The 27655-nt window shown below is 48.5% G+C and overlaps 11 protein-coding genes across 11 annotated transcripts; 6 read left to right on the forward strand and 5 right to left on the reverse strand.

Moving 5' to 3' along the window:
• Nucleotides 1-380: 380 nt before the first annotated feature.
• On the forward strand, nucleotides 381-991 carry RhiXN_07365 (uncharacterized protein; the record flags this gene model as incomplete). Its single annotated transcript, XM_043327181.1, has 4 exons — nucleotides 381-504; nucleotides 623-794; nucleotides 864-883; nucleotides 930-991. The coding sequence occupies 4 exons, from the start codon at nucleotides 381-383 to the stop codon at nucleotides 989-991; spliced, it is 378 nt and encodes a 125-aa protein (XP_043185653.1).
• A 355-nt stretch (nucleotides 992-1346) lies between these two features.
• RhiXN_07366 (uncharacterized protein) lies at nucleotides 1347-2934 on the forward strand (the record flags this gene model as incomplete). Its single annotated transcript, XM_043327182.1, has 9 exons — nucleotides 1347-1428; nucleotides 1490-1668; nucleotides 1732-1738; nucleotides 1794-1901; nucleotides 2237-2306; nucleotides 2372-2499; nucleotides 2562-2737; nucleotides 2812-2818; nucleotides 2873-2934. The coding sequence occupies 9 exons, from the start codon at nucleotides 1347-1349 to the stop codon at nucleotides 2932-2934; spliced, it is 819 nt and encodes a 272-aa protein (XP_043185654.1).
• Nucleotides 2935-3502: 568 nt separating this feature from the next.
• On the reverse strand, nucleotides 3503-5069 carry RhiXN_07367 (uncharacterized protein; the record flags this gene model as incomplete). The annotated part of the gene is made up of 2 exons (XM_043327183.1): nucleotides 3503-4902; nucleotides 4961-5069. The coding sequence occupies 2 exons, from the start codon at nucleotides 5067-5069 to the stop codon at nucleotides 3503-3505; spliced, it is 1509 nt and encodes a 502-aa protein (XP_043185655.1).
• Nucleotides 5070-6736: 1667 nt separating this feature from the next.
• RhiXN_07368 (uncharacterized protein) lies at nucleotides 6737-7876 on the forward strand (the record flags this gene model as incomplete). Its single annotated transcript, XM_043327184.1, has 2 exons — nucleotides 6737-7100; nucleotides 7155-7876. The coding sequence occupies 2 exons, from the start codon at nucleotides 6737-6739 to the stop codon at nucleotides 7874-7876; spliced, it is 1086 nt and encodes a 361-aa protein (XP_043185656.1).
• A 963-nt stretch (nucleotides 7877-8839) lies between these two features.
• RhiXN_07369 (CAAX prenyl protease 2) lies at nucleotides 8840-10799 on the forward strand (the record flags this gene model as incomplete). Its single annotated transcript, XM_043327185.1, has 8 exons — nucleotides 8840-9179; nucleotides 9232-9349; nucleotides 9695-9830; nucleotides 10152-10263; nucleotides 10317-10397; nucleotides 10452-10514; nucleotides 10571-10669; nucleotides 10723-10799. 8 exons carry the CDS (start codon nucleotides 8840-8842, stop codon nucleotides 10797-10799), a joined length of 1026 nt encoding a protein of 341 aa, XP_043185657.1.
• Nucleotides 10800-10999: 200 nt separating this feature from the next.
• RhiXN_07370 (uncharacterized protein) lies at nucleotides 11000-14766 on the reverse strand (the record flags this gene model as incomplete). Its single annotated transcript, XM_043327186.1, has 11 exons — nucleotides 11000-11086; nucleotides 11138-11604; nucleotides 11670-12061; nucleotides 12108-12648; nucleotides 13349-13478; nucleotides 13549-13617; nucleotides 13667-13700; nucleotides 13756-13865; nucleotides 13926-13994; nucleotides 14052-14183; nucleotides 14674-14766. The coding sequence occupies 11 exons, from the start codon at nucleotides 14764-14766 to the stop codon at nucleotides 11000-11002; spliced, it is 2124 nt and encodes a 707-aa protein (XP_043185658.1).
• Nucleotides 14767-15256: 490 nt separating this feature from the next.
• RhiXN_07371 (mitochondrial carrier protein) lies at nucleotides 15257-16670 on the reverse strand (the record flags this gene model as incomplete). Its single annotated transcript, XM_043327187.1, has 9 exons — nucleotides 15257-15264; nucleotides 15297-15353; nucleotides 15408-15439; nucleotides 15490-15606; nucleotides 15638-15814; nucleotides 15864-15913; nucleotides 15959-16083; nucleotides 16131-16295; nucleotides 16526-16670. 9 exons carry the CDS (start codon nucleotides 16668-16670, stop codon nucleotides 15257-15259), a joined length of 876 nt encoding a protein of 291 aa, XP_043185659.1.
• Nucleotides 16671-17515: 845 nt separating this feature from the next.
• Nucleotides 17516-21268, forward strand: RhiXN_07372 (OPT oligopeptide transporter protein; the record flags this gene model as incomplete). Its single annotated transcript, XM_043327188.1, has 23 exons — nucleotides 17516-17614; nucleotides 17671-17822; nucleotides 17873-18026; nucleotides 18082-18219; nucleotides 18273-18306; nucleotides 18364-18428; nucleotides 18485-18523; nucleotides 18580-18798; nucleotides 18851-18942; nucleotides 18996-19064; nucleotides 19115-19210; nucleotides 19263-19303; nucleotides 19358-19433; nucleotides 19491-19505; nucleotides 19564-19754; nucleotides 19807-19867; nucleotides 19918-20018; nucleotides 20075-20312; nucleotides 20387-20445; nucleotides 20500-20652; nucleotides 20794-20870; nucleotides 20923-20977; nucleotides 21030-21268. 23 exons carry the CDS (start codon nucleotides 17516-17518, stop codon nucleotides 21266-21268), a joined length of 2463 nt encoding a protein of 820 aa, XP_043185660.1.
• A 574-nt stretch (nucleotides 21269-21842) lies between these two features.
• On the reverse strand, nucleotides 21843-25210 carry RhiXN_07373 (Cellulase (glycosyl hydrolase family 5 protein); the record flags this gene model as incomplete). Its single annotated transcript, XM_043327189.1, has 12 exons — nucleotides 21843-21935; nucleotides 21988-22051; nucleotides 22105-22580; nucleotides 22675-22987; nucleotides 23092-23270; nucleotides 23332-23339; nucleotides 23443-23690; nucleotides 23854-23974; nucleotides 24366-24438; nucleotides 24632-24843; nucleotides 24901-25027; nucleotides 25100-25210. The coding sequence occupies 12 exons, from the start codon at nucleotides 25208-25210 to the stop codon at nucleotides 21843-21845; spliced, it is 2025 nt and encodes a 674-aa protein (XP_043185661.1).
• A 431-nt stretch (nucleotides 25211-25641) lies between these two features.
• RhiXN_07374 (uncharacterized protein) lies at nucleotides 25642-26305 on the reverse strand (the record flags this gene model as incomplete). Its single annotated transcript, XM_043327190.1, has 4 exons — nucleotides 25642-25740; nucleotides 25807-25974; nucleotides 26041-26100; nucleotides 26159-26305. 4 exons carry the CDS (start codon nucleotides 26303-26305, stop codon nucleotides 25642-25644), a joined length of 474 nt encoding a protein of 157 aa, XP_043185662.1.
• Nucleotides 26306-26536: 231 nt separating this feature from the next.
• Nucleotides 26537-27116, forward strand: RhiXN_07375 (uncharacterized protein; the record flags this gene model as incomplete). Its single annotated transcript, XM_043327191.1, has 2 exons — nucleotides 26537-26743; nucleotides 26793-27116. 2 exons carry the CDS (start codon nucleotides 26537-26539, stop codon nucleotides 27114-27116), a joined length of 531 nt encoding a protein of 176 aa, XP_043185663.1.
• Between the last annotated feature and the right edge of the window lie 539 nt (nucleotides 27117-27655).

Raw genomic sequence — 27655 nt, forward strand, 5'->3', positions numbered from 1 at the left:
GTCCAAATGAGGGCACTTAACCACGAAATGAGTTTGTTTGGCGTCCCTGGTCATGGTACTTGTCGATACGTACCCCTGTCGATCTTCACGCAAGCGCGTTCTCCCGATTGAAGAAGCTCGGCGCGAAAGGTGCTGGTCTCTGCGGCTATGACTTTTACGGCGTAACAGTTAGGTTCTTTACGCTACGATGGAGGGTTGGGATTCGGAGTGCGCACAGGTATAAAGATGGCTTGATTCTTGGGTAATGTTGAATATATATACAGCGGGTTCGAATACGATCCACAATCCACATCCAAACGCCATCCATAGTCCACTCTCGTCCCGAAATTATTCTAAACCCCGTATTCAAACTTACTCTGCGTCCCGTACGCGTACGAACAATGTCGCACCATCTCGCGTTGTCTCATACCACCCGCGCAACCTTTGCCATGTCCGGAATGGAAGACAAGATAGTCCTCAGAGCTCCCTCTGTGCACCGGAACTTCGTAGGGAAACGGAGCGTCGGTTCGTTCTACCCAGCTTGCCTTCGCTCGTTCATTTGACGATGACTCATAACACACATTTATATATATACTTACTGTACTGTACTGTATATACACGCGGGACCCTAACACAAACACAGAATCCCCATGGATGGTATCCGACTCGAAGACGATCGAGGGAACGCTAAGCTACGAGGATATCAGGTGCATCTCGGGTGCGGCTCGGGCCATCGCCGAGGTTGTCGTGCGGAGACTGGTGGTCGAGTTTAAATCGTTGAAACCGGGAGAAGCCGACGAGTGGTGGTGGCTATTGTGAGTTGTGCGAGTTTTGGGCTTGCGTGGTAACTGATAATCGAGCGTATTGTGGTTCTAGTTTAAAAGTGCGTTTGGGTTTTGGTTTGGTTTGATTTTTTTTGGTTGGGGTCTTTTTGATTATTTTTTGGATAGGTGATGATGATGTCGAGGCGATGGTTACTACTGTCTCGGATGGGAACTGGCAGTCGTTTTGAACGCATATACCCAATAAACGGATTGATCATGCGCATGTAATTGTATATTAGGAGCGATTTTGGCCAAATGAATGCGGTGCTTGTGTATGCTGTATATGGCAATCTATCCGGGCAACTTCACAGCCTAGCATTTACCAATTCTTAAGACGCGTATACATGCATCCACGTATACCTGCGATGCACCATGACTCGTCGGATTATCAATCATGCATGGAAGATTTATATATATGCCCACCTACGCCAATCCATAATGTAGGCACTCTACTTCTGCTCAGGCAAAACAATGTTGCGGAGACTAAGAAATCATAATCTTATTATTCTTCCTATTTCACTTGTTCTTCTATTATTTTTTGGGATGCGCTGGTATTTCGATCGGTCGGCGGTCGCGATTCTTTATGGGACCCCTTCGGGCCTTTACCTCGAAATCCCAAAGTTGGGTAAAACCTTCTCGTCAGAGGGCGTTGACGGCAAGTATACTCATTTAATTATACTTTTAAGCTCCGGTTAAGAGAACTGCTTTAGAGATGAAAGTCATGGCTTCAGCCCCCATCGTTGGTACATTCCACTACGTCGACTCAAAAGTTCTGTACCAGTCTTTGCATACCGCTCCCAAATTCATCGATGGGGTATATTCTATTGCGTTCTACGAGAGGGGTTCATTGAATTCGGTTGCTAGTGTGAGTCGAGTCATTTCTGATGATGGGTGCACCTCGGCTAACCACCTTTGCCACACGGGATAGTTCAAGTGTGCGTTTGTGTACTAAAAAAGCGGTATGACCTCATTGACACCCTCTCCTTACAGATCCTGACCACCTTCAAGGTGGAAGTATTACAACTCAAGTGATCGTTCCGGGGTACTGGAAGAAATACAATGCACCACATGACAGGACTGATAGGACACAGCCGCCTAGTGTGACAATACTGCCGGTATTGTAAAAAATAAGTATTCAACTAATCATGAGCCTTTTTGTTGGTGTCATATTTGTCGGTGCTTGGCTTCCCAACCCATCATATGCCCCACAAAGGCAAGTGTCGTAGACTATCAGTTAAATTGAATGGCTATATGCGGCCGACGTATACATATTAAATAGATTAAATTCAGGCTACTGGATTTAGTTCTTTGCCACCATAAGCGATGGATCAAAGTTGATACCGACCAGGCCCAGATCTTTTTCTCTGATCCCTGATGAACCGGGGAGGCAAGTCTTGCAGGTGGCCTGACCTCACTGATGGATTCCTCAACAGTCGTGACGTTATGGGAAAGCCAACGCCTGGGCGTAAATGGTACTGCTCTCGACGCTCAACGCCCCGCAAAGTGAGCGCATAGCAGGGTATATAGAGTGGCCGTTCCCACTCGGTTGAGGGCTCACCACGCATCAGAAACATGACCAGAACGCTCTATCTGTCCAATAAAGTGAAGGCCACGCTCAGTTTGGCTGGCTCGGAGAATATAATGACGATCATCGTCCCAGAGATTCGACGCCGATTCGCCGGAAAAAAGGCTTTTAGTACGTGAGAGATTAGCAACGGTTAACTGTTTATTTTGTGTGTGTTTTTGACTATATGCTAGCTTCGCCTTGGGTCGAGTCTTCAATTGAGCCTATACATGGGACTTTTAAGTATTTGCATACAGCTCAGCTCACCGGCGAGTCTGACGCAACGGTTGAAACCAACGACAATCAAATATCCATAGAATTCAAGCTCGTGGATGGTGGCCCGGGCCTCGAGGATACGGTTATTGCGATTGTGAGTATGGTCATCGTACACCTGAAAGGTGTAACCGTGTAACTTTAGTATACTAATTATGCATATGACTCCAGTTCGAAAGTGAGTCGTTATTTCATACAAGCTAGACCACAAGAACCCACAGGTTCATGCTAGGCGATAATGCGACACATGGTCTCTCAACAACCGTTCTGCAAGGGAGATGGGACTCTTTCTAGTAGTGCAAGAATCCGGGAGTGACGCAGTTTTCCATGAGGATGCGCCCACTATTGTACGCTAGTGCCTGAAATGGAAGCAATATGAGGAACCTGATTCGTTCTGGCCTATTTGAGCCATGTCGGATACCTACCACAAGCTTGAGTCTCGAGAATAGTCCGTTTCTTGTACCCCAGGTGATGTTACAGGACAATAGTATCGATATCGTCCTCGTTTGCTCCTCGAATATGTTTGAAATATTCCAATCAAGCAATCTCAGGCCAAGGTGTTGCGTATACACGTTATCATGTAGGATCACTGCAAGTTAGATTGCAATCACTGTAATAGTACAACAGCTAATTGTACAGGACACCATCGGTCCGAACAACCCAAGAACCGGGAACGAGAGAAGAATAGACCAGATGACAGTCTGAAATGGAAGAGGTAAACAAGGATAAATAGTGTGCGGATGGTATACGGGTAGACAATAAGAAAGATCGGGGAAGGAACGTGGGAGAACGGAGATCAGGAACAGGGGAGTGGTCAAGGATGTATGTGAGAATGGGAATGTAGAGAATGAGGGTCGCGGAATCAATACCTCGTACCGGTCACAGCAATAGAATGGCGTCGACCGTTCCATGCTGGATCTAAACAACTCGAAGGGGGTACGAGTGTGGCACTTGGATAGCGCATCTTCTTCTCCGGAGATTCAACTTTTACCGTCGGCGCTGGGGTAGCGAGGGACATTTGGGGCAGAACAGCTGTGGACGGAGGGAAGAGTGAGGCTTGGGCAGCCCACATGCTTGGATTGAATGCGTCCGGATCGCTACCCGAAGTAGAATCGCAGGGCGTACGAGGTGGGGTTGTTTTGACTTCGTGCTCTACTTCCATTTCACTGGTAGAATCTTCGGCGAGTTCGGGAATAGGTGCGCACCATTGAGCAACACTGAATACGGGTGATTCATGTGCTCGCATGGCTATGGAAGCAGGCTTCATAAACACCAGGGGTGGGGGTAGATGAGGGTGTGGGCGTTGGGTAGGGGGAAGAGGTGCAGGTGGTAGAGGTGCAGTATAGCTTGGACCTGTACTTGATGGTGCCGCTCCGAACTGGTCCGCGGCTTGCCATTGGGAAAAATTGAAAAGTCCTTTTTCTGGAGGCGGCAGAGACAGACTAGTGTGCATATAACTAGAACGCCGGGAAAGGTAGGGTACTTTTTGAGAAGTGTGAGCGACGCGAGGCGGGGGTGTGTTTGATGAAGATGATGGGGAAGCAGGGGGAGAAGGTAGGCCTTGAACGGGCTTTGTTACTGGGACCGAACTTGCGTTCGATGGTCCAGCAATCGGCTGAGTGGATTCCGCTGCGCTTGGAATACTCTGTGGGTCACCAAAGGCGCGAAAGCTACGCGAGCTACTGCGCGCGGTAGTAGATACGGACCTTGCCCCGTACAGTACCGATAAACTAGGCAGCGAACAACGCCTCTGTCCACCCAGCATTTCTTCACTAAATATTGTCCCTTCGCGCATCGAGAACATCCTATTATCATTCGGTTCGGGAAGAGGCCCGATCCAAAGCCTGTGCTCGAGGGCGTCAAACATGGCTTCAATACATGCAGAGATCATTCGTGAGGAACTGCCGGTGAGGCGGGCCCATGTTTCGGTGCGATACGATCCATCTTCCAAAAACCGGTGTGCAAGTATCAGTGCACCCACAAAGGCGGTTCGCGGATCGCCAGGAACTGGACGGAACCGAGGTTTGGCACGTTCAAGGTACTCAAGTGCCGTATAAAAGACACCTGCCGAGGCACGGGCGTAGTAGGAAAGGTTTGCAATATACCATGATACTGTGGGTTGTCGAGTTGCAAGCGGTTCGGGAAAATACAGTCCTTGAGTACGGCCTAGGGGTACGGGTGGAGGATCGGAACATAGCCGAGGATCAGGGTGGTTGTCGGGTGTAAGACCGTATATCGAACGAAGGATGGCACAAGCTTTATCTAATATTTGGGTGAGGGTCAGGTAAAGTGCATTGAACACCTAGATAAAATGCATTACTGATGAAAGCTTCCGCGTCGTGCCCGGAGAGGGTTGGATCTCGAGGATGGGACTGGCAGCCCTGACATTGCCCTTGGTGGTTGGTGGGCAGTACGCTATGTTTGCTCATTGCAATAGTTACAGGTAGGGCGGTGTGAGCCTGCACGCTGCTCGACCTGATCCAACGAGTTTGGCTCGAGGCTTTGAGAACCTAGTGCACTAGGGGGGTGCGTTCAAGTCGGAAGGCCATTCCATGGGTGGAGGCACTTATAGTGGATGGGCCAACCAGAGTGATGGATCGACTGGGGATTGAGGTGTGATACAAAGACCCACTGGGACAAGCAGAGAATTGAGCGTAGGCAGGCGTGGCATAGTGATGGCAAATGGACGGCCAGAGGATCAATAGCGAGAGACCAAGACAATAATCCGGATCGATCACAGAATGTTATTGTTGGACCCGCACGGACAGCCAGCGCTTCCAGCCCTCCTCTCGTCTGACCTCACTACACCCAAATAAGGAACAATCACGAGGCCTCCGATCTCCCATGGGTGATGGGCTGAAGTATACTGTTATACTTGTGACGCATTTCTTTTTGGGCGTAGCAACGCGTTACAGTTTTACACAGATCTCACGTCAGCTTCAAGATTATCCATGCATGCAGTGGCAGTGCTCAGCACACGGACAAAGCAGAGGACTGGTTTCAACCACAACGCCCAATGCACTTAATTTACGACCCCAACACCACATATCTGGTGGTGCACTCTTCATAATCGCATACACCAGACCCGAGTCTATTCTATATTAGATGAGAACCCACTATGGTTGCATTCTAGTTGCCTAGGCCCCGCTGTAAACCCATCCTAGCCGCACCCGAATGGCATGGGTAAATGGATCATGTCGCGAACTGTCTGGCGATGTCTTCCGACATGAGTTCATCTCACGTCTGACGAGCAATTCATCATGTCTCTGTCTGACATTATCCGCCGTATCTTTGGCTGTCGCTCTGCTCTGTCAGTTCTCGCCTCGGTGGCTCGCCTTTCCGCGTACCTTGGTCATCTTTACTTTGATGGTGTCTGGGGGATCTTGCTCACGTGATGTAAAAAAGCAGCGGCAGAGTGGAGGAAAGCTAAGTGAGTCATACGCTATGTTCCGATCCTGGACCTGGTGGAGTTGCGATGCACTGAAAACTTCCAAAAAATTACTCCACTTGGTACGATTGACTCCAATCGAACGGTCTGGTAGCCTCTAGTACGATCCTCCGCGCTGCTTGCGCGGCGGCCGTACGCGGGATGTGTGTATTCCGAGGCCGAGAAGACCCTGAGTGCTGTGACCGGGGTCCGAAATGGCTGCCGGCGGCTTACGGGGTGCTTACAAGGTGCTCCCGGCTAAGGCTCGATTCACCCCACGCGTGCGGCCCAAACCCAATGTGATCCCGGCTCTCCATCGCAGAGTAAGCATGGCGTTTCCCGAACCACACTCAGTTGCCTATAAAATTGCTCGTCTGGTCCGATCATTGGGCATACCCCCCGCCCGTCCTCACAGCACCTGCCCATTGCCGGATTTAGGGAGCCACTCTGATTTATCAAGCACCTCGAATCATATACACCCGACCCTCCGAATCACATCCGCCGCTGGACCACGTCAGCTGTGCCCATACGCAGCCATTTTTCTAATCAAAGCCGCCAAATAAAGAGCCAAGCTTTTCTTGACTCATTGACTTTCAGGTATAAAGGGCTCAGGCGCCTCAAGCCACTCGACCTCCACATCCACACCCCCTTGGTATAATAAATTAACAAATGCAACCCACCCAAGCCCCAAATACCGATCCATTGCCCTCGACAGGCTCTTTTTGCTCCCGAACGACTCGAAAGCCTACCCGTTGGACTCCATATGGCTCTCGATCTGCACCTCCTGTCACACGACGAGATTCCATACCCCTCCACGCCTCTCCTGCTCCAGCATACACACTCCCTCTTTCTCCGGAGCTTACACCAGAAAGCGAGCCTACCTCGGGTAAACAGTCGCGATCCGTTACACTCGAGGATGTTCCGGAGAATTCCACGTGTGGCGAGAAACAGGAGTGGGAAGGCCACGAGAAAGCAAGCAACATTAGTAGTACCAAATGTGACAAGAAATATGAGAACACAGATGATTTCATAGGTAAGTAATCTCCATACTCTGTTGCTCACTCGGATCTAATTATTATTCATATAGACGTAATGCTTGGAATACTTTCACTCATATATTGCTCACCTCTCCTCATCGCCGGCGGCCGTACGTTTGTAATCCCGCAAAACTTTGCCTCTCAACTTCCACCGGCTCAAAGCCACAATCTCGGTTCGACCACTGCCATAGGGCATCACAAGCCGAACCATATGCGTTGGTTTATAGAGCGATTACTTGAGCGTACACGCCCACCACGCGCAGTCTGCCAACTTGCCGTGGCATACTTGCTCAGCGCGAGCGATGCAGTGCAGAGCGAATTGCGTGCGGCGGCCGAGGCGCGGTTGCGCCGGGCTGCGACACACCACCATCCACCTTTGGCGCTCCCGCATATGTCTGCTCCGATAACCATGATGACGCCTGGCTCGGTACTCCCTCCGCCGCCCGACAGTCAATTACCTCCACCCTACTCGGCTGAGCCACCGATGCCCACATTCAACACCCCGATCGGAATGCCGCCTATTTCACGCTTGCCACTTTCCACTCACAACCACCCACATCTTCCACTGCCCGGCGCCCCAGTTTCGGCACTGTTAGACCCGCGCCGGGTACTCTTGGCCGTGATGGTGCTCGCTCACAAGTTCCATCTTGACAAGACGTGGACAAACAAGGCATGGGCCAAGGTCAGCGGGCTTGAACCCCGCGAAGTCGGCCGATGCGAACGCACCGTGGCGATTGCTCTCGGGCATCGCTTGTGGGCCGGCCGTGTTTAGCATGTTTTTTTTTTCTGATATTCTTTCTGTACTCCGGTTTTTATCAGGATTAGGAGTTGCTCTTTGCCTGGGATCTTGTCTGGTTAGTATATGCGCACTTCTATGGATTATGTTGGCCAGGTGTACTCATACATAGTGGACTTTGTATTGTAGATCTTCCCTATTCAATCAGGATGCTATATTGTATACTCTTGTCACTCTTCATAGAAGAATCTTCATTACACACGCAAATCGAAGATGATGTGTAGCTATATGCGCCGCTTTGGTTCTCTATGCTATTTTCCGGACTATTCCACATGACGTTTCACTTTCCCTCTCATGTATTAGTTATTCCTATTATTATATATCTACCCAATACACTGATCAATTAACTTGATATCCACGTTCGTCACTATATGCTAATTAGGGACCTCAAATGATATCCCTTTCATGCATTTCATTTGGACCATGCTCTGCACTGGCAAGAGCGAGGCCAACCCCGCGAGCGATCGGGGAGACTCTCAGAAGAGAACCCATAAACTGCCGGTGAAATGTGGGGGTAGGGAAGATGCTCTCGAGACCACACACCCACATGATAGATACGGTATAACCGAACAGTGTGGCCAGGTACACCTGGCGGTTTGTCCATAGCGCCGCTGCTTTTGCGCTTTTTTGATTAAAATGATTATCAGACTGGATCTTATCAGCCATACAGATGCGGGCAGCCGAATTTGTGCAATCTCACGCTCCTTCCGACTGACCACGACTGTACGTCATTTTTATCGAGTTCATTTCGCTACACTAGATTCTGCTGACATTTTACGGAAACTGAAAGTCACTTACTTGCTCGTCGAAACTTCAGTCATCCAAATTTACGTTTCGACGGCTCGTTAGTCACTCGACCGAGCTCTTATTCATAGGCGCGCGCTCGGTCAGCTGCATTGCATTGCATTTCAGTCAGTAGTCCGCCACTCATTACGAATCATGACATACCTCGCGGCGTTCGGGCGACATGCCTCCAGTTTCATCGGTGTTACCCTGCTCACCTCACTTGCATTCCAAAATCTCCTCCACCGACGTATCAGTGCTGCAGAGCGAGATCGCCTTACCGCACATCAAACAATTCTCGAATCCTTAGTAAAGAGGCTTAGAGAAGGCGAAGATCTTAGCAAGAGTGAGATAGTGAGATTGGTCAGACTTGCAAGGGGTGGGGGGGAGGAAGGCGGAGGTATCGAAAATACCCCTTGGAAGGAAGTTGTATTTGGGAAACGACTGAGAGAGGTTAAGGAGATAGAAGGGAAAGCTTTAGAGGAATGGAATACAGGTGAGTCGAACCGAATTGGTTTCGGGTGTTCTGACCATGAAAAATTGCATAGCCATCGCCCAGGCCGAGCAACCTGCAAAACCCCGACATCCGGTGCCAGCGCCTACACCATCAAATCCAACCCCTTTGAGTCATGCATTAGCCCCAGCACCGAAGAAGCCAACTTTCTTGTAGGTTTCTCGTGGGCGGCATTCGATTAATCAAACATCTTAGTCTCATCTCGGCGAGATTCCGGCGGGGCCGAATAATGAGAGTGTTGATCACCGAGCGAATCCAAAGAGTTTATCGCCACGTGCCAGCATGATAGCACGGGATACAAATGGATTGTTCCTTTTGACCTCCACGTCTCGCCATCCATTACTGGGGTGGAGGGCTCATTTTATCTATCATACTGTACTCTAAATTAAGTGTTGGACTATGCATTTTCAATCACCTGTCCTTGGCCTCACTGAGTTCGTTCTCGCCTCCGGCTTTTTTGCGGCGTCCTATGTCGGTTCTATATATGTGCTCCGAAGTGCTCGTCTAGACAACAAAGACAAGTCGCGCGATGATCCTTCGGTTATCAAAACACGTCTCACGGCTGTTACTGCGAGCACAGCCTGCAGTTTGCTCGCGGTGGTGGCCATCGTATGGAAGACAGAGGCGTCCCTGGTGAGTTGAACAAATATTCAGTATTGGCAGTATAATAAGCCAAGCACATCACAAAGACTATACTAGATGCTGTAAACTCGGCAAAAGAATATCTTGGGCTCGTATTGCCTTCACCGCGTCTATATCCTTTATTATTGACCCCGCTATTGTACTTTGGGCCATTATACACAGCATGGCTGGATCGATCGCTTCCTTTCATGAGCAATTGGTGGTACAAGCGCGACGTTGTAGATAGGTTTGTATGCTGGACTGGCGCTCGTAACTACTTCATGGCAAGTGACTTTTTTCATAGTGTTAGGATAGCACTGACGATAGCAACAGTCTCCATTGACCGAGGAACTGGTTTTTCGCTCCTGCATTGTGGGAGCCGCAAAGTTGGCGGGTATAGGGCACAAAAAGATCATTTTCTTGACCCCATTATGGTTTGGCCTGGGTAAGTATATTTGGTATAGGGTGGCCCGATTTAATCTAATGATTCAATTGTAGCCCACATACATCACGGGCATGAACAGTACAATCGGCTTGGGAGGACTAGGAAGGCTCTGCAAAGGACTCTGGTCATAGCGAGTGAGTGTAGTGATCAACCACACGCCGTATGGATGTGTGGCTGACATGTGCTAGCTGTCCAACTCGGATATACGACATTGTTTGGGTGGTATGCATCTTTCTTGTTCCTCCGCACCGGTAGGTTTGGCTATCACCTTCGCAGAGACCCAATTTTGATGCCTTACTGTAAATAGGCTCAGTGATCACGCCCACGCTTGCTCATGCGTTTTGTAACGTCATGGGTATGCCTACAGTACAAGACGATGTTCGCCAACACCCAAATCACAAACTTCGTAGGCTCTTCGAATTGTTGGGCTCCAATCTTGAACTGACATGGTTATCATAGTGATTTGGCTCACACATGCAGTTGGTATTGTGGGGTTCGGCTTTGCACTCGGACCATGGACACGTGCTGCTGAATGAGTCGTTTGAACGCAATGAATTGGTGATACATTAAGAACGTATGATAGAAATTAAATATATCGCTCGAATACATCAAATATGCTACCAAACCCACACCGGAGTTGTAGAGAAAACTGTTCATAGGTAAATATCATTAAGAGACGAATCAAGAAAGAAAGACGAGCTTGGATCAGGCATTAAGTTAGTAGACAAGTGCAGAATTACCAAACCACTTCCTCTTCTTCAAGTGTATATGTGTCGAGTGCCTTGTATGCTTCCAAGCGGCGTTTACGTTCAATTTCGAATCGCTGGTCGCAATATATAAGTGTACATATCCTCAGCAATTTAATGAGTCTCACCTTGCGTGTCTCGTCTGTGTCAGCCATTTCGCCGCCCCGAATTCGTTTAGACTGTCGACCTGTAGGCTTCTCAGCCTTAGAATATTTATGGTTTGGAGCTTTTGAGCCTTTTTTGGTTGTTATCGCAACACTTTGGCCAGCCTTTTTCCTTGTGGACGCCGCCCTGGATTTCTTTGGAGAGCTCGGTTCCTCCGAGTCGACATCACTGAGAGTGATGTTCTCCTCGTCTTTGGTCCGTGGTTTTCGTACTCGTTTAATACGATGGGGTAGCATAGCTTCCAGCTCATAAGTGGTAAGAACAGGCTCCTTGGCTTTCTCCTTTCCCTTTTGGGTCCTTTTGGAGGGCTTGGACTTTGGTGAGGGGTCGTTTGACGCATCTTTCATCGATTCGTCTTGTTTAGGTTTCTCCTTTCCCCTGGTATTCGTAGGTATGACGACTTCCATGGTATGCTTGCGTTTGAGCCGTGCTTTGGGCGCCATTTCCCGTTACCGTCACTGTCGTATAAGCTAGCCTGGGTGCTTGTGTGCGTACTTCTTCGTGATTCTGCTTCGCTGGGAAGTGGAACCGTTCCCGTTTGGGGATCGTAGAATATGGATGCGAAAGCCTCTTCATAGACCGACTGATCGAAAGCCTCGGGTCCACCCGAAGAAGGCATCTGGGGGCCACTTTCTATATCATCTATTCCCATCTGAATACGCCGTTCCCGAAGACGGGTTTCTGCGGCCAGGAAACCAAAGGGGTCGTCCGCAGAGACTGTGTCTGAATATGGTGCGGGTGATGTTGGTGGCTTATGCTTGTTTATCTCAACCTCTTCAGGTGTTTGCGAACGACCAGAGTGCACGACCTCAAGTTCAGGATGTACACCGGCGGAGGGGGAGCTTGGGTGGGGAGAGGGGGGCATAGGCTCTGGCATGTTATCTCGGCTGGGGTGGTCGTTGAACAGAGGCTTCCTTGGAAGGCCGCCGAGACCTAGAGGGAGAAGGAGTTGGAGTCGAAAGGCAGGGCCGGATGAATGATTCCATTTGAGATCTTGAGCTGGGGACGACATTGGCGGGGCGACGAAGGAGGGAGCGAGCCAATACCCGTTTTCTGCCTACTTCTCTTTCCCAGCACTTTTGGGGTCGACTGTCGTGCGGGTTGAGGTATTTGGATGGGAGATGAATCGGGCAGATCTGGAGCGGCGACATGGTGTTAGATGGATCAGGAGAGACTGGTGAAAGCGCTGAAGACGTCTTGGGGGTAGGCCTTTTTGAAGCCGGTAAAACCACCATAATCAAACGTGGCCTACTCTGACGAGCCGATGGATCCAGAACTGAGTCTTCCTCATTGCTTGTGGATTTGCTGGGTTCTGCAACTGCTTGTTCATCAGGAGTTTGAGGAGCCTGGGCTTTAGACCGGGTGAGGCGCGCGGGAGCTGCTGGTCTTTTTCGTTTAGAACGTGGCGGCATCACGAATGTTCCCTGTGAGAGCAATGCGCTGTGAGATTGACCGAAAATGGATATGCTGGTACCTACGCAACAACGATTCCCAGTGTGTTAGTGGGTTCATCACGGATGGTCTGAATAAACAGAGATCGAGGATTAGGCGCCAACGTCACATGACCGTTACACCAGATACTTCGATCATTTATGTAGGCTTCAAGACTCTCCAGGCGCGATACTCTTTCCATACATGGTTCAATAACTTTGGTAGTTTTTGCATATTTAAGTTTATATATTATGTGCTAGCTTGGATCATATAACGCATATAGCACATATATAGCATTTAATTGCTCTTATTCATGTCCGTAGTTCATACGTATCACCATGTTATTAATACATATTAAAACACGAAGTACAGGGACAAAAAATACACCCAAAAGGTCCCAGAGATAAAATCAATATAAAATGTTGCTCATATCACTTAGCGTGAACTCCGAGCCTCGACTTGAGTGCGACTCGACCCGTTCTCGACCCCAGCAGCCCATTGAACATTCTTCTTATCTTTGGAGATCTCGGTTATTCCTTGCCATCCTTGCGACAGGATCAAGGTGACTGAGTCTAAAATGACCCTCCAAATCAGTCTCGTAAGAGGGCAGTGTTTCCTCTCGTCCGTCAGGTCCTGCTCATTGGTACTGGTATCAGCATTGTATTATAGTTGCCACAGCCCTCAAATGAACACAGAGATCTCCAAGGCGTTTTTTTTTTGACACTGATATCCAAGTGACTTACCACGGTCAAACTCGTAATCAGCCCCTGAGTTATCAGTTCGAGTGATCACTTGAGTAGTGACATGAACACTGACACCCCTCCCGGATGCATTTCCAGGACCTTCGGTCATTTCTCGGTACATTATCTGGTCCTTCCTTAATAAGTAGAGTAATTCGACGAGATATTCAGATACATGTTAATTAATTGGCCTAAATTCATACCTTTACATCAATCCCAGTACCTCTGGCTACCTTGACTATGAGCCGAGACATGCACATTTCGATCTCCAACTTCATGACAAATTAATACTTAAAACAAGACATCCGTGAAAGTACTTACCTTGACCATAAATGCTACCGGGTGGAACTGCATACTAAGAAGATTCAGCCCGTTAGTGACCTCCCCAGCCCTCGGTTGCTGTTGCTTACTAGACTAGTTCGTTACGATAACTAAGCATCCCGATGATTATGATATCCATGGAAAGTGAAACAAATATCATTCGCAAGTTCATTGCAACGAGTTTGTCAAACTTTTTCAACTGATCGGAGTTAATAGTCGTGAAGTACGGGTTAGCAAAACAACCTACACCTCTAGATACCAGTCTCTGTCGGATCAGACGAATGAATAGCATGTTTAAAGCCGCATCGGTGAGCAAGTAAAGTATTTTCTGCGCAGACGGGAATGATGAGGTATTGCTACCTTTTGTCTTTCTTAGACTACATACCTCGATATGATCCCAGTACCAGTTCAATCGGATGTATGTTTCCGAGATCTGAAGCTTTGCGGGTAACCAAATGCAATACACCGATATACTGATCATGCCGATCCATGCCGCAACGGCGAATTTCAGCCAAAACTAAGTAACGAAGGAGTGAATGAGGCTATGTGAACAGTAGGCACCTAGCCTTGAACTTACCCTATGTGATTGCGTAGGCAAAAGAATACAAATGCGACTGATAATGATCTGAAGTAGCAACTGAAGTTGGAGTGCCCATAATCTGGATGTTGGATGTAGCATTAGCCGTATTTCCAGTTAAGTCGACATTTAAACGTACGTTAAAATTGCAAAATAAATCCAAAACGAGTGATCGATGATACCGATGATAAACAACCAACTAAGAATCGCGAGTGTGGTGCAGCTGTACAGGTGTTCGCACATCAGCCATGGCCACCGGCGCTAGAATATGTTCTACTTACGCAGTGATTCCATCCAACACATGGCAATATATGCGCCCCGCTTTTGTATCTTATGGGTCTGTTGGATAGCATGCCACAACAAACCACCCCAAATCCTATCTGAAGAGGTCTGGGTATGTCATTTTTTCGGTCCAGACCATTTAACTTACCGTGAACCCGAATGCCAATGTGGCCAGCTTAATGTCCCTAGGAAGAACTTCGGTCTTCCTGAAGGGGTGCTCGGTCTTGAAGGTCGGCCACATTGGCGGGGCAAAATTACACTGCTATCAATGGCATACCGAGAGAAAGGGATTTTAAGGCTGACCATGGGTTATGGTTTGCCGAGTATGCAATTCATGAAATGTGGTGATGGAGCGCGCAACTAGATACGGGCTGTTCCGCTGGCATTTGAAAACGCTGTCATTCCTAGGTATAGTCGTGGTATAATCTACACTTGACTTTATCGATCATTGCTGAAGTCAAAATTTCATATTTTAAAGGGCCTACGTACTTAGTCACATCTTGTTCTCGGCAGCTGTGGGTTATCCGATTCTTGGTTCTGATATTGTAGGTAACTAGAGCTTATGCTATCGTGGTGCTTGCTACTTTACTCCTCGAGAATTTCATGAGCATATGTGCCAGAGTACGAATTTGAATACATTGAGCTCGACAAAAAGAATACAGAGGAACTCCAAGACCACGTCATTAGGAATTGGTTTTGCCAAGTCCTTGGTGAGAAATTCTACTATATAATCAATACACTCCTCTGTTTGAGCCTGAAAGCGAAGCTCACCTTTCGTCAGTTCGTAAGCCGCAAAAGTTGACGCTGCCGCGGGAATACTTCGAAGTACTGGATAAATACTTGATGGATAAATGTCTCATCCGCATAATAAAGTTTCCTTACGCGACGGCGAAAGCCCTCGAAACAGTCCGGCACTAAAAGGTCAGATTAGTCTTAGCAAAAGTATCGCATGCATCAAACTCACGCTCCGCCTTCTCTTACAATAGCCCGAAGCTCCTGCGCAATGTAGTCGAGTCCTTTTGGTGGTGTATCCGCAAGCTGTACTCGAGATTTGACAACATCTACCAAAGTAATAAGGCCGCTGTAGTTGGCTAAGGGTTGAGGTTCCCTACCAAGAGGATAGCAGGATAGCCAGTAACATATCTGTTACAACAGAGTCGTCTTTGCGAACTCCAAGAGGTTGAAAAACCCCACCGCAAGAACCACTCGCTAATAGCCCCCACACAGGGACTTGATTTCCGTACTTCGAACGGAATTTTCGCTTGGCGAACTCGTACCCAGTGTAGAAGCTGCATACTAAGTTAATTACTGGCACATATACTTGATTTGGCCACTTACCCCGCATACGCCGGTATCTCGCGCGCTACAGTTGCCTGTCTCAAAGGGGGCTTTATAGGATCAACTTGCTTCGTGGGTTTGCTTAAAATGCGCACCCAGAATCCTCGCATGACGCCCTTCCTAAATCCATAGTCCCTCCACATATCCCAAAATACCATCGAAAGCTTTTTATCACCTTTAGCTCCATATTGACCTTGCATCCTAACTTTGAACATTTCAACTAGGCGGGTACTATTAGATTGGTAACATCGGGATCAGATAGCATACCGGGACTAGCGAGAACGGAATTAGCTGCGCCAGCCATTGCTCCTGCAGCGGCAATTTCTGGCAGAGATAATTCGGGAAAAGGCGAAACAATCCGCTTCGAGATCGCGTAGGATGCGAATAGCAATGAATTTACACCAGCAATTCCAAGAAGGGGCGAGGCCATCCCTGTTATAGAATTTAGCGCGACTTTTTTCAAGTTTTCTCAGGAGCACCTTTATAAGAGCAAAAAGCCCCTCATTTTTAACCGTTTGTGTCAAAATGTTCATGGGTCCGGCCTGGCTGGGTCGATATGATGAGATTGGTTCTGCTTGAATCAAAAGACTTACAAACATCCCCTCTATTATTATATACAAATTCGCTTCAGAAATCATATCTGACCGAATCATGTTACTCACTCGGGGCAATCTGAGCACGAGTTTTAATCGTGTCCAAAGGTTGGCCCACTATAACCTGCGCAACTCCACCCATGCTCCCAGCAGCTAGATCAATTCCAACATTAGGGCCTAGTATTTCTCTCAGAGAGGAGCTTTGAGCCGCCATAGTCCTTTTATCGTCGCGGTTTGATGATAATGACTTCGGCCCTCTGGTTCAATAATGGCGCAATCGCTAAGCGCCAGAGTCTGAAACAAGCGCGGTAACTGAAGCGCTAGGCCCAATTGGCTAATCTGTACAAAGTTACTACAACTGTTACCAGAGTCTTAGTTAAGATCGCAAGATAACGTACACCTACAACAATTGAAGCTTGAAGTCTCGGTATTCTTACCTTCTCCTATCTGGGTGCCTAACGTAGTAGTACTTCTTATCATCCGTGCCAAGATACGGATCCGGACTGAGAAGTTAAGTGCTGCGCATGGCGGCCTCCAGCGAACTCCTTAGCACTTGCGTTATGATGGCCTACCCCTATCTTGCGCACTCTGTTGATCATATGGTGTGCTATCTGGTAACGCATACAGGTGCGAGGCCTTGCCACTGGGACCCAGAACTTGTACTTGGCATCACTGGATTTTTCCGCCTGGTCATACAGCCCATTTCGAATTTCAGTCAAACATCAGGCTGATGTTGCTGTCGGCGCTCAGTATTATGGGTGGGCCATTCACTAAACTATTCGTACTTAAATGCTGAGCTACACACATTGACCGCATAATTACATGTCAGAAGTGATTCAGGGCGTGTAACTAGGAACGGGCTGGGAAGCCAAAGTGGACACACATAGATAAGGCAAGGCAGGTACATTCGAACGTTATGCCAAGTGCAAGAGCCACACGCGAACCTAATACCATACCACATGGTCTTCCAATCCATTCAGTATACATAAACATCGTTGGAGCATTCAAAGCTCCGTAGGCTTCTGTGTCTGGTTCAACAAACTCAGCTCATTATCTGCTATGGCTACAGAGCCAACAACACCAACCGCGGGCCTTCCCAACCTTACAGAAAGGAAATCCAGCACTGGGTCGATTAGCATCGATGAGAAAGACCCTCAGGTTGGTATTCCTCATAGCTTTGCTATAGAATTTAATCACTTATATATAGTATTCAGGTTTACGAGGCTTCAGACAAGGAAAGTGGCTCCGAGGTTGCTCGCGACCTCGAAATCGATGTTCGGCAGCTCGAGCGTCTGTCCCAGCTCGCCGAACAGATCTCGGATGAAGAGGCTGAAGCTATCATGCGAGAGGTGTTTGAAGAACACAGGTAGGCAGGTTTTGCTATGTTCGAAGCTATATTTCTATCCCTATCTCCAGACATGATCCCTCTTATCCGAACACTGTCCTCGAAGTCGCCAAACGATTCTTTGAGGACCCAGGCTTGAAGAGTGACACCGTCCTTTACCAGAGAGCCCTAAAGGAGCTCAAGATGGAGGCAGCGCTCATCATCCACGACTCTCCATATGTTGAAGTATGCTATTTTTTATGCTTTATCTTTCTAAGTGGCTTATGTTGGATGTCATCAGGTCCGTGCAGTAGTCTCCTCCGAAGATGATCCCTCCACTCCATGCAGCACCGTCCGAGCTTGGACAATTGGTCTGCTCTTTGCATGTGCCGGTGCCTTGATCAACCAATTATTTTCTCTTCGCTATCCAAGAATCGAGGTGTGCAAACTTAGATGGAGCGAACAAATCGTCGCTGATCACAATTAACATAGATCGATGAGATCGTTGCCCAACTATTGGCTTATCGTAAGTAGTAGTATTCTTGAATCCAATCGATTTTATGATATATTGGACCACCGATAGCTGCTGGCACTGCGTGGGCGCGCTGGGTTCCCGATAGGTCAATCAACCTCTTTGGGTATACTTTGGTCAGCCCCTTCGACCAACATATCCATATATTCGATAACCTTACGTGACAATCTAGGCTCTAAATCCTGGGCCATTCAATAGGAAGGAGCACATGGTAAGTTCTATTTCGTACTAGCCGATTTAGGTACCGAGCCAACGAACTTTGGATAGCTTATCACTATCATGGCTAACGTTTCGTTCGGTGTCGGGTACTCTGCTTATGTTATTGTCGTCCAACGTGTTCCGACCTTCTTTAACCAAGAATGGGCCAAGCAGTTTGGGTACCAAATCTCGCTGTCTTTATCCTTCCAATTGATGGGGTACGGGTTAGCCGGCTTGTCTCGTCGGTTCTTAGTATATCCCGCCGCGGCGATCTGGCCTCGGAACCTAGTAAGTATATATTATACACGGTGAGGACTGGTGCAATACTCAATTGCATTAGGCCTCGATCGCGCTAAACAACAGTTTTCACGCAAACGAGAATCCTATTGTCAACGGCTGGAAGATTAGCCAGATGCGGTTCTTCTTATATGCGTACGTAACGTTACATATCTTATCCCTAAATGTATGCTGACAACAGGTGATAGGTTCGGGGGTATGTTCGTATACTTCTGGTTCCCTAATTATATTATTGGTGCGATGTCCTACTTTTCTTGGTAGGTTCGAAGCCATACTATTCGTACGGCGATTCTCAGTAGCTACACAGGATTGCCTGGATCAAGCCCGAAAGCGCTATCCTGGCTGCAGTTGCGGGCACAAACACTGGGCTCGGTCTTAACCCGCTCCCAACCTTTGACTGGAAGTAGGTACATCGCCAGTCAGTATACTTGATGACTGAATATGCTCTTTCAAAGCGTGGTCGAAGCATCTATTCAACCTCTGATTTCACCTTTCTGTAAGGTCTTCTGATGCTAGTTATCAATTATAGTGTTCTGACAAAGTTTCATAGTCGCGACCTTCAATAATTTTATTGGGATGCTTACTACATTCCCAATTGTTCTCTCAATTTGGCTTACTAACACTTGGTCAGTTAGTATACAGATATAAATTTAACTTTTATACTAACGTGATGCTGGCCATAGGTATACTGGACATCTGTATGCAGCTAAATTGAGTGATTATGTTGAACGAATACTCACTCCTTCTGTTCGTTAGCCCTATCAACAGTAACCGGCCCTTTGATAGGTTTGGTCACCAATACAAGGTGACTGAGGTTGTAGACGATAACGGGTTCTACGACCAGGCGGCATACGAAGCATACAGCCCTCTCTATCTTTCCGCGGGCCAAGCATTCCTTTACGGTTCGTTCTTCGCGGTCTACCCAGCAACTTTGGTCTATGCTTTTTGTGAGTGTCTTGACCCCTACCCGGAAAATACTGCTAAAAGGGAGATTGATAGTATATCACCGCCATGAGATTGTCCGCGGGTTTAAGAGTTTGATCAGACGGAAGGACCCTCGGTGAGTTAATTGATGATATCTGATGAACCTGCTGATCAATCAATCACTAGCCACGACAACAAAGATGTGCACAACCGATTGATGGCTGCTTACCCCGAGGCGCCTGAATGGTGGTATGCATCAATACTACTCCTCGCCATTGGTCTTGGTCGTAAGTCAATCTAAGACTGCCGTTGACGTCTACTGAAAAGCAACAAAATCATTCAGTGATTGCAATCCTCTGTTACCCCACTCACACAACCGTCGGCGCACTCTTTATGGGTCTCGCACTTGCACTGATCTTCGTGGTACCAATTGGTGTCATCTTCGCTGTCACGAATCAGGAAGTTACTCTCAATGTCTTGGCAGAGTTTATTGGTGGAGTGCTTTTCCCTGGAAATGCTCTGGCAATGAATATGTTCAAGTCGTATGGATATGTTGTAACTGCTCGTACGCTGAGATTTGCGTCTGATCTCAAGCTTGGGCAAGTATAGGGTCTGAGTACTTCAACAGTGCAGCTGTCTGATGTGTTTGGTTTAGACATTACACCAAAATCAACCCTAGAGTTTTGTTCATTGGTCAGACAATTGCTACAATTGGTACGTTCTCCCAAATATTACCCTCTGCATATGCTAAAAATAGGCGCGTATCAGTATCGACATTAGTAGCCATGTCCATCATGAACTGGCAAGTAAACTCCATTAGGGGCGTTTGCACGCCTCAAGCCCAAGCTAAATTCACATGTCCTGGTACATCTACATTCTTCACTGCAAGCGTTATTTGGGGTACCCTAGGCCAATCAAGATGTACGGAGCTGTATGTATTGTTTTACTATTCATCATGAACAGTCCGACTAAAAACCATGCAACCCTAGCATGGGCCATATAACATTCTTCTATGGGGATTCCTCATCGGCGCTGTTTTACCAGTGATCTTTTTCTTCCTAGCCAAGCGTTTCCCAAACAACAAAGTTATTCGCGGCATCCACGCCCCTATCTTCTTGGCTGGAGGATTGAACTGGGCTGTAAGTTCCTACAATCCCTCTTTCCAATCAAGCCGGAATGACAGTGCTCTAGCCTTATAATTTATCGCATACATGGCCAGCCGTTGTGGTCGGATACATCTTCCAAGGTTTTCCATCTCTATTCTCATCTGCGAACGATAAGCTCACCTTTTACCCCAGTGTATATTCGCAAACGCTATATTGGCTGGTGGCAGAAGTACAATTACGTGCTTACATCCGCCCTGACTTGCGGTGTTGCTATTGCAGCAATAGTGACATTCTTCGCGCTCCAATGGGCTGGTATCGAAATTACTGGCGTGGAAACTCTATCGTCAACGAGGGCTGCGATGGAAAAGGATGTCCACTCCTCCCTTGCCAGAGAAGGGATACTGGGGACCTGGCCCGGAGAGTTCCACTAGACTTGGCGAGGCCGTTTGTGCTGATGATTTATGGTTGGTTATGACTGTTTGTATGTTGTACACAGAAGGTAGGTCGTATTGACATCGGAAATTTTGTATGAATAAGTTTCAGACCACTATAAATTCTGTGTTATTGACCGGATTCAGCTCTTTAAGGAGATGAGATTCTAAAAACTACCATGTCCATTTCAATACGACATTGAGAGCTGGAGAGCATACATTGATGTATGGAATGCAAAGAACGAAAACCATCTTAGATTCCAAATTAATAACATTTTTTCCATTATCGTCCGAGTTATGGGAAATAAATAAATGTACCATAATTGCATGGGGGACGGAAAGTAACCCAAGTCACCTTGGAGGAAAAAGGAAGTAATTACTCTAAACCAGAGGAAGAGGCTGGCTAGAATATCACTAGCCAGCTGATGTACACAAACCCAGAATTCCAGTCCCCGCAAGTTTACTAACCCCCGTCGAAATGACCATAGTATAGTTCCGTATACACCAAGGGACAGCAGTATTTACATTACTAAGCGAGTTCCATATTCAGCTATCATAAGTTCATTGTCCGAGGTTAGCAGGCATTGTATATATGGTTGGTCGGATCCTGTGGTATCCATCCACCCTCAAGTCCTTTAGAATAGCTCCATTCATCCGCAATTTCAGTCTATATGCTCTCCGTCAGATTTTGTTCCGGTCCAAGAAACACCTCGGATTACCTTCCAAGTCCAATACACCCACCCGTTTCCACGTTCAAAGGCAATGGTTTGAGCATCCCAGTACCTAGGTATATTTGTCAGCCACTGAGCTAATGCTATCCGGCCCTTCAGACTTACCTCCTCAACCACGTCTTGTAGGATTCACTAAATTTGTCCATCGTACCCGTAATATCCTCACAAGTTCTAAGAAACGAACTCCCAGCTCGTGTCCCATCCAATCGAGCACCGACACCCCGTCCGTTCAGCCACTTGGCACAGTCCGTGTAGCTCGTTGTCCATTCCCCGACGTACGTCCTGAACCCGTCTTCCCGGGCCGTATAGCTTGCAAGCGTATTTCCTTGATCACAAGTCGCTTTGAGTTTAGCGTCCCAAGACATGGTTACTTGCGCGTCGTTGAAAATCTGGTAGATGTGCGTGTCCATGATGGTGTTTTCGGGGCTTGGGACGTTAGTTCTGGTCGACCAGATAGACAAGGGCTGAAACCCATCATGCAACGCGACGAGCAGGTGATTGCTAATGGGCCGAATAATCCAATACGAGCGTTGATAGTAATCTCTCATCACACTCAAAACTTCAGGATAGAACCCTGCCGGCTACACAACCCCGACCCAAACCGAAGTATGAGCGCCCAATTCACCATCGCCGCTTAGAGACTGGATACTAAAAAAAGAAGAAAAAAAAACGTACCTCGTTCATCAACTGAATCATCGTCACCAAATTCTCATACTCGGGCCCTCCAAACGTCTGGGCCAACCACGCAACCACGTCCAACGTCTGGTTCACGTACGCCGCGCTCGTATGCCACTGCGGCATATTCATCCGCTGGCCCGAGTTGTCGTACCCGTTTTGCGAGCCCGGTGCGCCGTGGATGTCCATGATCACGAACAGGTTGTACTTTCGCGCCCAGTCGATGGCTTTCATCACGTACGGCCACGCATCGGGGTTGTACGGCGTGGGATCGTTGCCTGGCCTAGGAACGGACCAGTACCCGAACGGAAGACTTGTAGAGGGCGGGTCAATGGGTTGACAAGTCAGTCAGAAAAAGGGAGAGGGAGAGGGAAAGAGGCTGTGCGGGAGCTGAAAATGATGGGAGGAGGGACATACCGGACATGATTTAACCCTGCTTCGGCAATCTTTCTAAAATCGTCTTCGACAATCCATGTTTCCCAGTGTTCGCGCAGGATTCGTCGGACGGTCGCTGCGTCCTGGAGTGTATTGAACGTGTACTCGTCGACGATTTGCTCGTTGCCGGTGTTTTCGAATAGGGACGGTGTAATCCATGGCTGAGTTTACGAACGTGGTGTGAGGGATGATATGGTAGACAAGAGGTACACTATCGCTTACTTCAAGTACTACACAAAATAACAAATCAATACACCCCCAAAGGAAAAAGAAAAGAGAAAAGGAAAAAAGGTGGGAGAAAAAGGGAGGAGAGAAAACAACCGTAATACGCACACAACCATCCACCGAGATTCACACCCCTAATCTTATCCTTTGAATAATCAAATGCCGTAGGGCTCGGATAAGCACTTGCGCTTGCTGACGCTGTACCAGAGGGACTGAGCGGACTCGTGCTCGTCGGCGGGAACGGGTTCTGCGCGTGAGCCTGCTGAGCCTCCCGTTTCTTGTTCACGACCCGACACTGTTTGGGTTTCGCCTCGGCGAGTAGGAGCCAGACAGAGCGTCCCCAAGAGGGCGAAGAGCTTCATGTACGTCGGTTAAAAATACAGTATGTATAAAAAATTAAAAATCGAGCCAAGGTGAAGAGAGAGAGAGAAAAGGTTAAAAAATGATGACAGGCAAAGCGAGGTGATGGAACAAGAGAGAGGTGTATGCTTTGTTCCCTGTCCCAGGGTCGTTTTAAACCTCCCCGAGCCTCGTGCGCAAGGGCCGGCGATTCGATTGATATGCATGAGGCAGATCCCCGTAGGTTTCGAAGAACGTGGTGCCGGAGCTTCTTGGATGAACTTGGCGCCCGCTTGGCCAGCTGGAGAAGACATTGGCAAACGGTAGAGAAGAAACGAATTGGCAGGTGGGGGTGGGTGGGCGCACGCAAATGAAAAAAGAAGCAAGACAATAAATGAAAATAACAGTGGTCAGAGAGGTACAGACAAACAAACAACAGGGCCCGGTGATTTATATATAAAGACAACAAAAGGACAGTCATCCGAGCGAAATCCACATCCAAAAAAAGAGAACAGACAGATTGACAAATCTTCCACACACACAAAAAAAGTCCTCCAAGAAAATGCTAAATCCGACAATACTTGAGAAAATAAGGTTACAACCGACCAAAACCCCAACTCAAAACTTTCTTCTCCCGGTCGTTTTCTTCATTCCGATCGCTCCTAGATTCGTCGCGCCGTGCATCCGTCTACGCAACAGCTCTTCGCGCTCAAACTCGTCCTCCGAGTCGGACCCAGACCCGGTAGGACGTTTGCTACCGGCCACCTGCGGGGTAGAGTTTTTTTTTAGTCATGGTAAATCGCGAAAATGTGGAAATGCAACATGACGGCAGAGGGAAAGATGTTCAGGAATAAGGCCGGAGGAAGAGAAGAGGCGGGGTAGGATGATCAATACCCAAGGGAGAAAGATATATCCAAAGCCAACCCAACTCAACAGAGAGCAAAGGACAACCGCTCACCTGAGGCTGCGAAATCGACCTCCCACCCGCACCCACACCTGCACTCGAAACATCATCATGCTCAATTTCGCACTCGACCGGGACGGATGGGGCTGCGACCGAGCAGCGGCATGGAGCGCAGGACGGGTCTGAGACTGTCCGCATTTCGACGGTCGAGAGTTTATCCCGTTCCCGTTTACGGACGCCTGAGACTGTCCATCGTATCTCGAAAGCTGGGACCGGGTGCTTCCAGTTTTAGATACAAACGACCGTGGTGCGGTACCAATGACAGATCCTTCGGGCTGCGTTTGAATCTGTGTCGTCCCCGCGCTGGGTCTTTATCATCTCATCTTCGTCCTCGGTTCCGGAGCCATCTGCGTCTGGTAATGGGCGGGGGACGAACGGAGTAGGGGTGGGCTATTTTCTTGGATGAGCTACTCGGTTACTCATGGGTGAGTCATCGGTAAAGGTAAGAGGGAAGGGACGTACATGCTCATGTTCAGGCTCGGGTTCATCATCACTAATCGGCTCACCAAAATACAACGGCGCAGTCACACCATCAAGCTCTTCCAGATCTTCAACCGTCGGATCTACGCGCATTTATTCCGCCCACCCAAGGAACCCAAGCAAACACAACAAAACAAAAAAGAGAGAACCCAAAAAAACAAAGAGTCAATTACAGTGAACACAGAGCTGAAAGAAACATGCAAAAAAAAAACGCACGCAAAAACTCGTCGCTGACATGATCCCAGATCTGCGACACTCGCACGAGCCCACACGCTACGACGGTTTGTAGAATACGGCGCGGACGTGAGTGTGCGATGTGATGCGGGCTGTTTTGGCTGTCTTGTCGAGTTGCTGGTGGCGCAGAGGCGGAGGCGTCAGTTGGAGTTCGGGGATGTACGTTTGGAGGAATGTGGTGGTCGGGCTCCCCGGTTGAGTTTAAAAGTGGAGGCTCACCGCAGTAAATGCTTGTAAATCGTCAGACCCAATCAAAGTCAAGACGCTCATGCTGGTGATTGTCGGCATAATCAATGCTTGGACAAAATTTGAGCAGCATGGGACCAGTGGAGTGCAAATGCACGCCACTGCCAGTTCAGAGAGGGAGTCGTGATGGTTAGAGCGATATCCTATCGATAACTATGAGCATAAAAGGTGGGTCGTGGAGAGGGGAGACGGAGAGGGAGGATACCAACCGCACATTTTCCTCCATGCTCGACTACGACTTGCATGTCTGACAAGCGACAGAGCTGGTGTGCGAATGGAGGAGCTGGAGCATATGCCGTCTGAATCTGCGCTCTTGCTTTTCTGTGCGGAGGTAGTCGGTGGGGGGATACGGTGGGAAATGTGGCGGCCTTGGACAGCTGTAATGTACAGATATGAGCTCAGTCGACCAAGGATAAGCGTGTATAGTCACCTTCAGCCCATACTTTGACGGTATCAGTAACCAAGATGTAGCACTCCTCTTTCTCAGGATCTGCGCAGAATTTCTGTTTTCGGACACGGGATTAGCTGTAAAAATAGCACGCTGGGAAACCAAAGACCGACCATCAAGAAACAGGTCTTGGAGTCCGAGTCTGTGATGGGGAGCCATGGACAACGGCGCAGGCGAGCAAGCTGGTCCTGTACAGTAGGTGAGAGATCGGAAAGGGAAGAGCAAGTGGAGTGGGTGGATCGTACGTCAGATATCTCCATTGCTCACGATGTGCTATCACGTGGTATTAATCTGGGTGTGTTGAACGCGTACAAGCTGAAGCCAGAGTTGGAATGCAAGTAGGGGAGGGAGGGAGATCCTAGAGACCCGCGGAGTATTAATAATGGGGTGTCGGTGGTGGTTGAGCGCGGGGATGGACCAATTGGAGAGGTCACGGACCAGGCCCTGGATCAGCCAACGATCTGTCTGTTTCTTGTTCTTGGTCAACCACGATGCTCGACAACACATATCCCCAAAAAGATTCGAAAAAGGGCAGACTGAGTGGTGGAGCGACCACCAAGTCTGCCAACGGAAACAACAAGCGACCAGCAGACTCCACCCCAGACCCCAACCTCAAGAAACGTAGGAAAGATGCGGATTTAATGCCTGCCCCTTCTGTCCCTCTCAACACTCCTGCTGCCACCAAACCCATTGGCATGGTCAGTCCACACCTGCTTTTCCATCCATTTTGCTAACCTCTGCCAACAGCCCGATCTGTCCAGTCTCCCAACCTCGTCGCTCATATCCTATCTCGCCAAACACGATATCATACCACCCATCCTCCCCTCTCCATACACATCCGTACCCGTGCCCTCACCCGGTGCACTCCTCGACCCAACATGCACAGACGTACCCATATTGACAGACCTGGACGCAGTCCACAACGTACTCGCCAAACTTGTCGAACGACACTGGCTCACCAAGTCGGTCCGCGAGTCCGACACCCTCGCTGGCTTTGTCTGGTCCGCCCAGCGTGCACGAGAACGAAATCTGCTCGCCACATCCTCCGCTGCTGCTGCTGCAGGACACTAGCCCGTAAGCTCATCCCCCGTTGTCATTGTTTGTGGCCCACCCCCGTAGCTCACGCTGACCCACCCTACAAGGCCCATCCAAAGTGAACCTGTCGTCCCTGACTGCTTATCTCATATCATCCCTCGGCTCTGCTTATATGATCCTCCCCGGTTCCGGCTCTGGTTCCACCCCTTGTAATACCTTCACTGAAAAATCCCCCCGTCGGTAATCTTAACTTATTGTTTTTTGTTCGGTCTCGTTATATGGGTTCCATCGTGTATGTCTGTTCATACGACTCTCTATGTGTGTGTGTCCTGGTATACCTTTTTTGTTCACCGTGTGATGCATACGGCCTAGAATCAAATCTCCGTTTCTCAATGACGCGCCGGCGCTAAACTCTAATTTATAAACGCCCCAACGGGGGCCAAGTGAGCTCGGTCCTACCGCATGTGCAATCAACGATGGGACTCGATACGTGGCACCGGACGTTAGGATGGCTACTCTCGACGTTCTAGAGCTTGGAAATCTTTGTCTGTGTTGCGAGGTTAAGGGAGATTATA

The sequence above is a fragment of the Rhizoctonia solani genome, chromosome 13 (genome assembly GCF_016906535.1).
Source record: "Rhizoctonia solani chromosome 13, complete sequence".
Taxonomy (NCBI): Eukaryota; Fungi; Basidiomycota; class Agaricomycetes; order Cantharellales; family Ceratobasidiaceae; genus Rhizoctonia; species Rhizoctonia solani.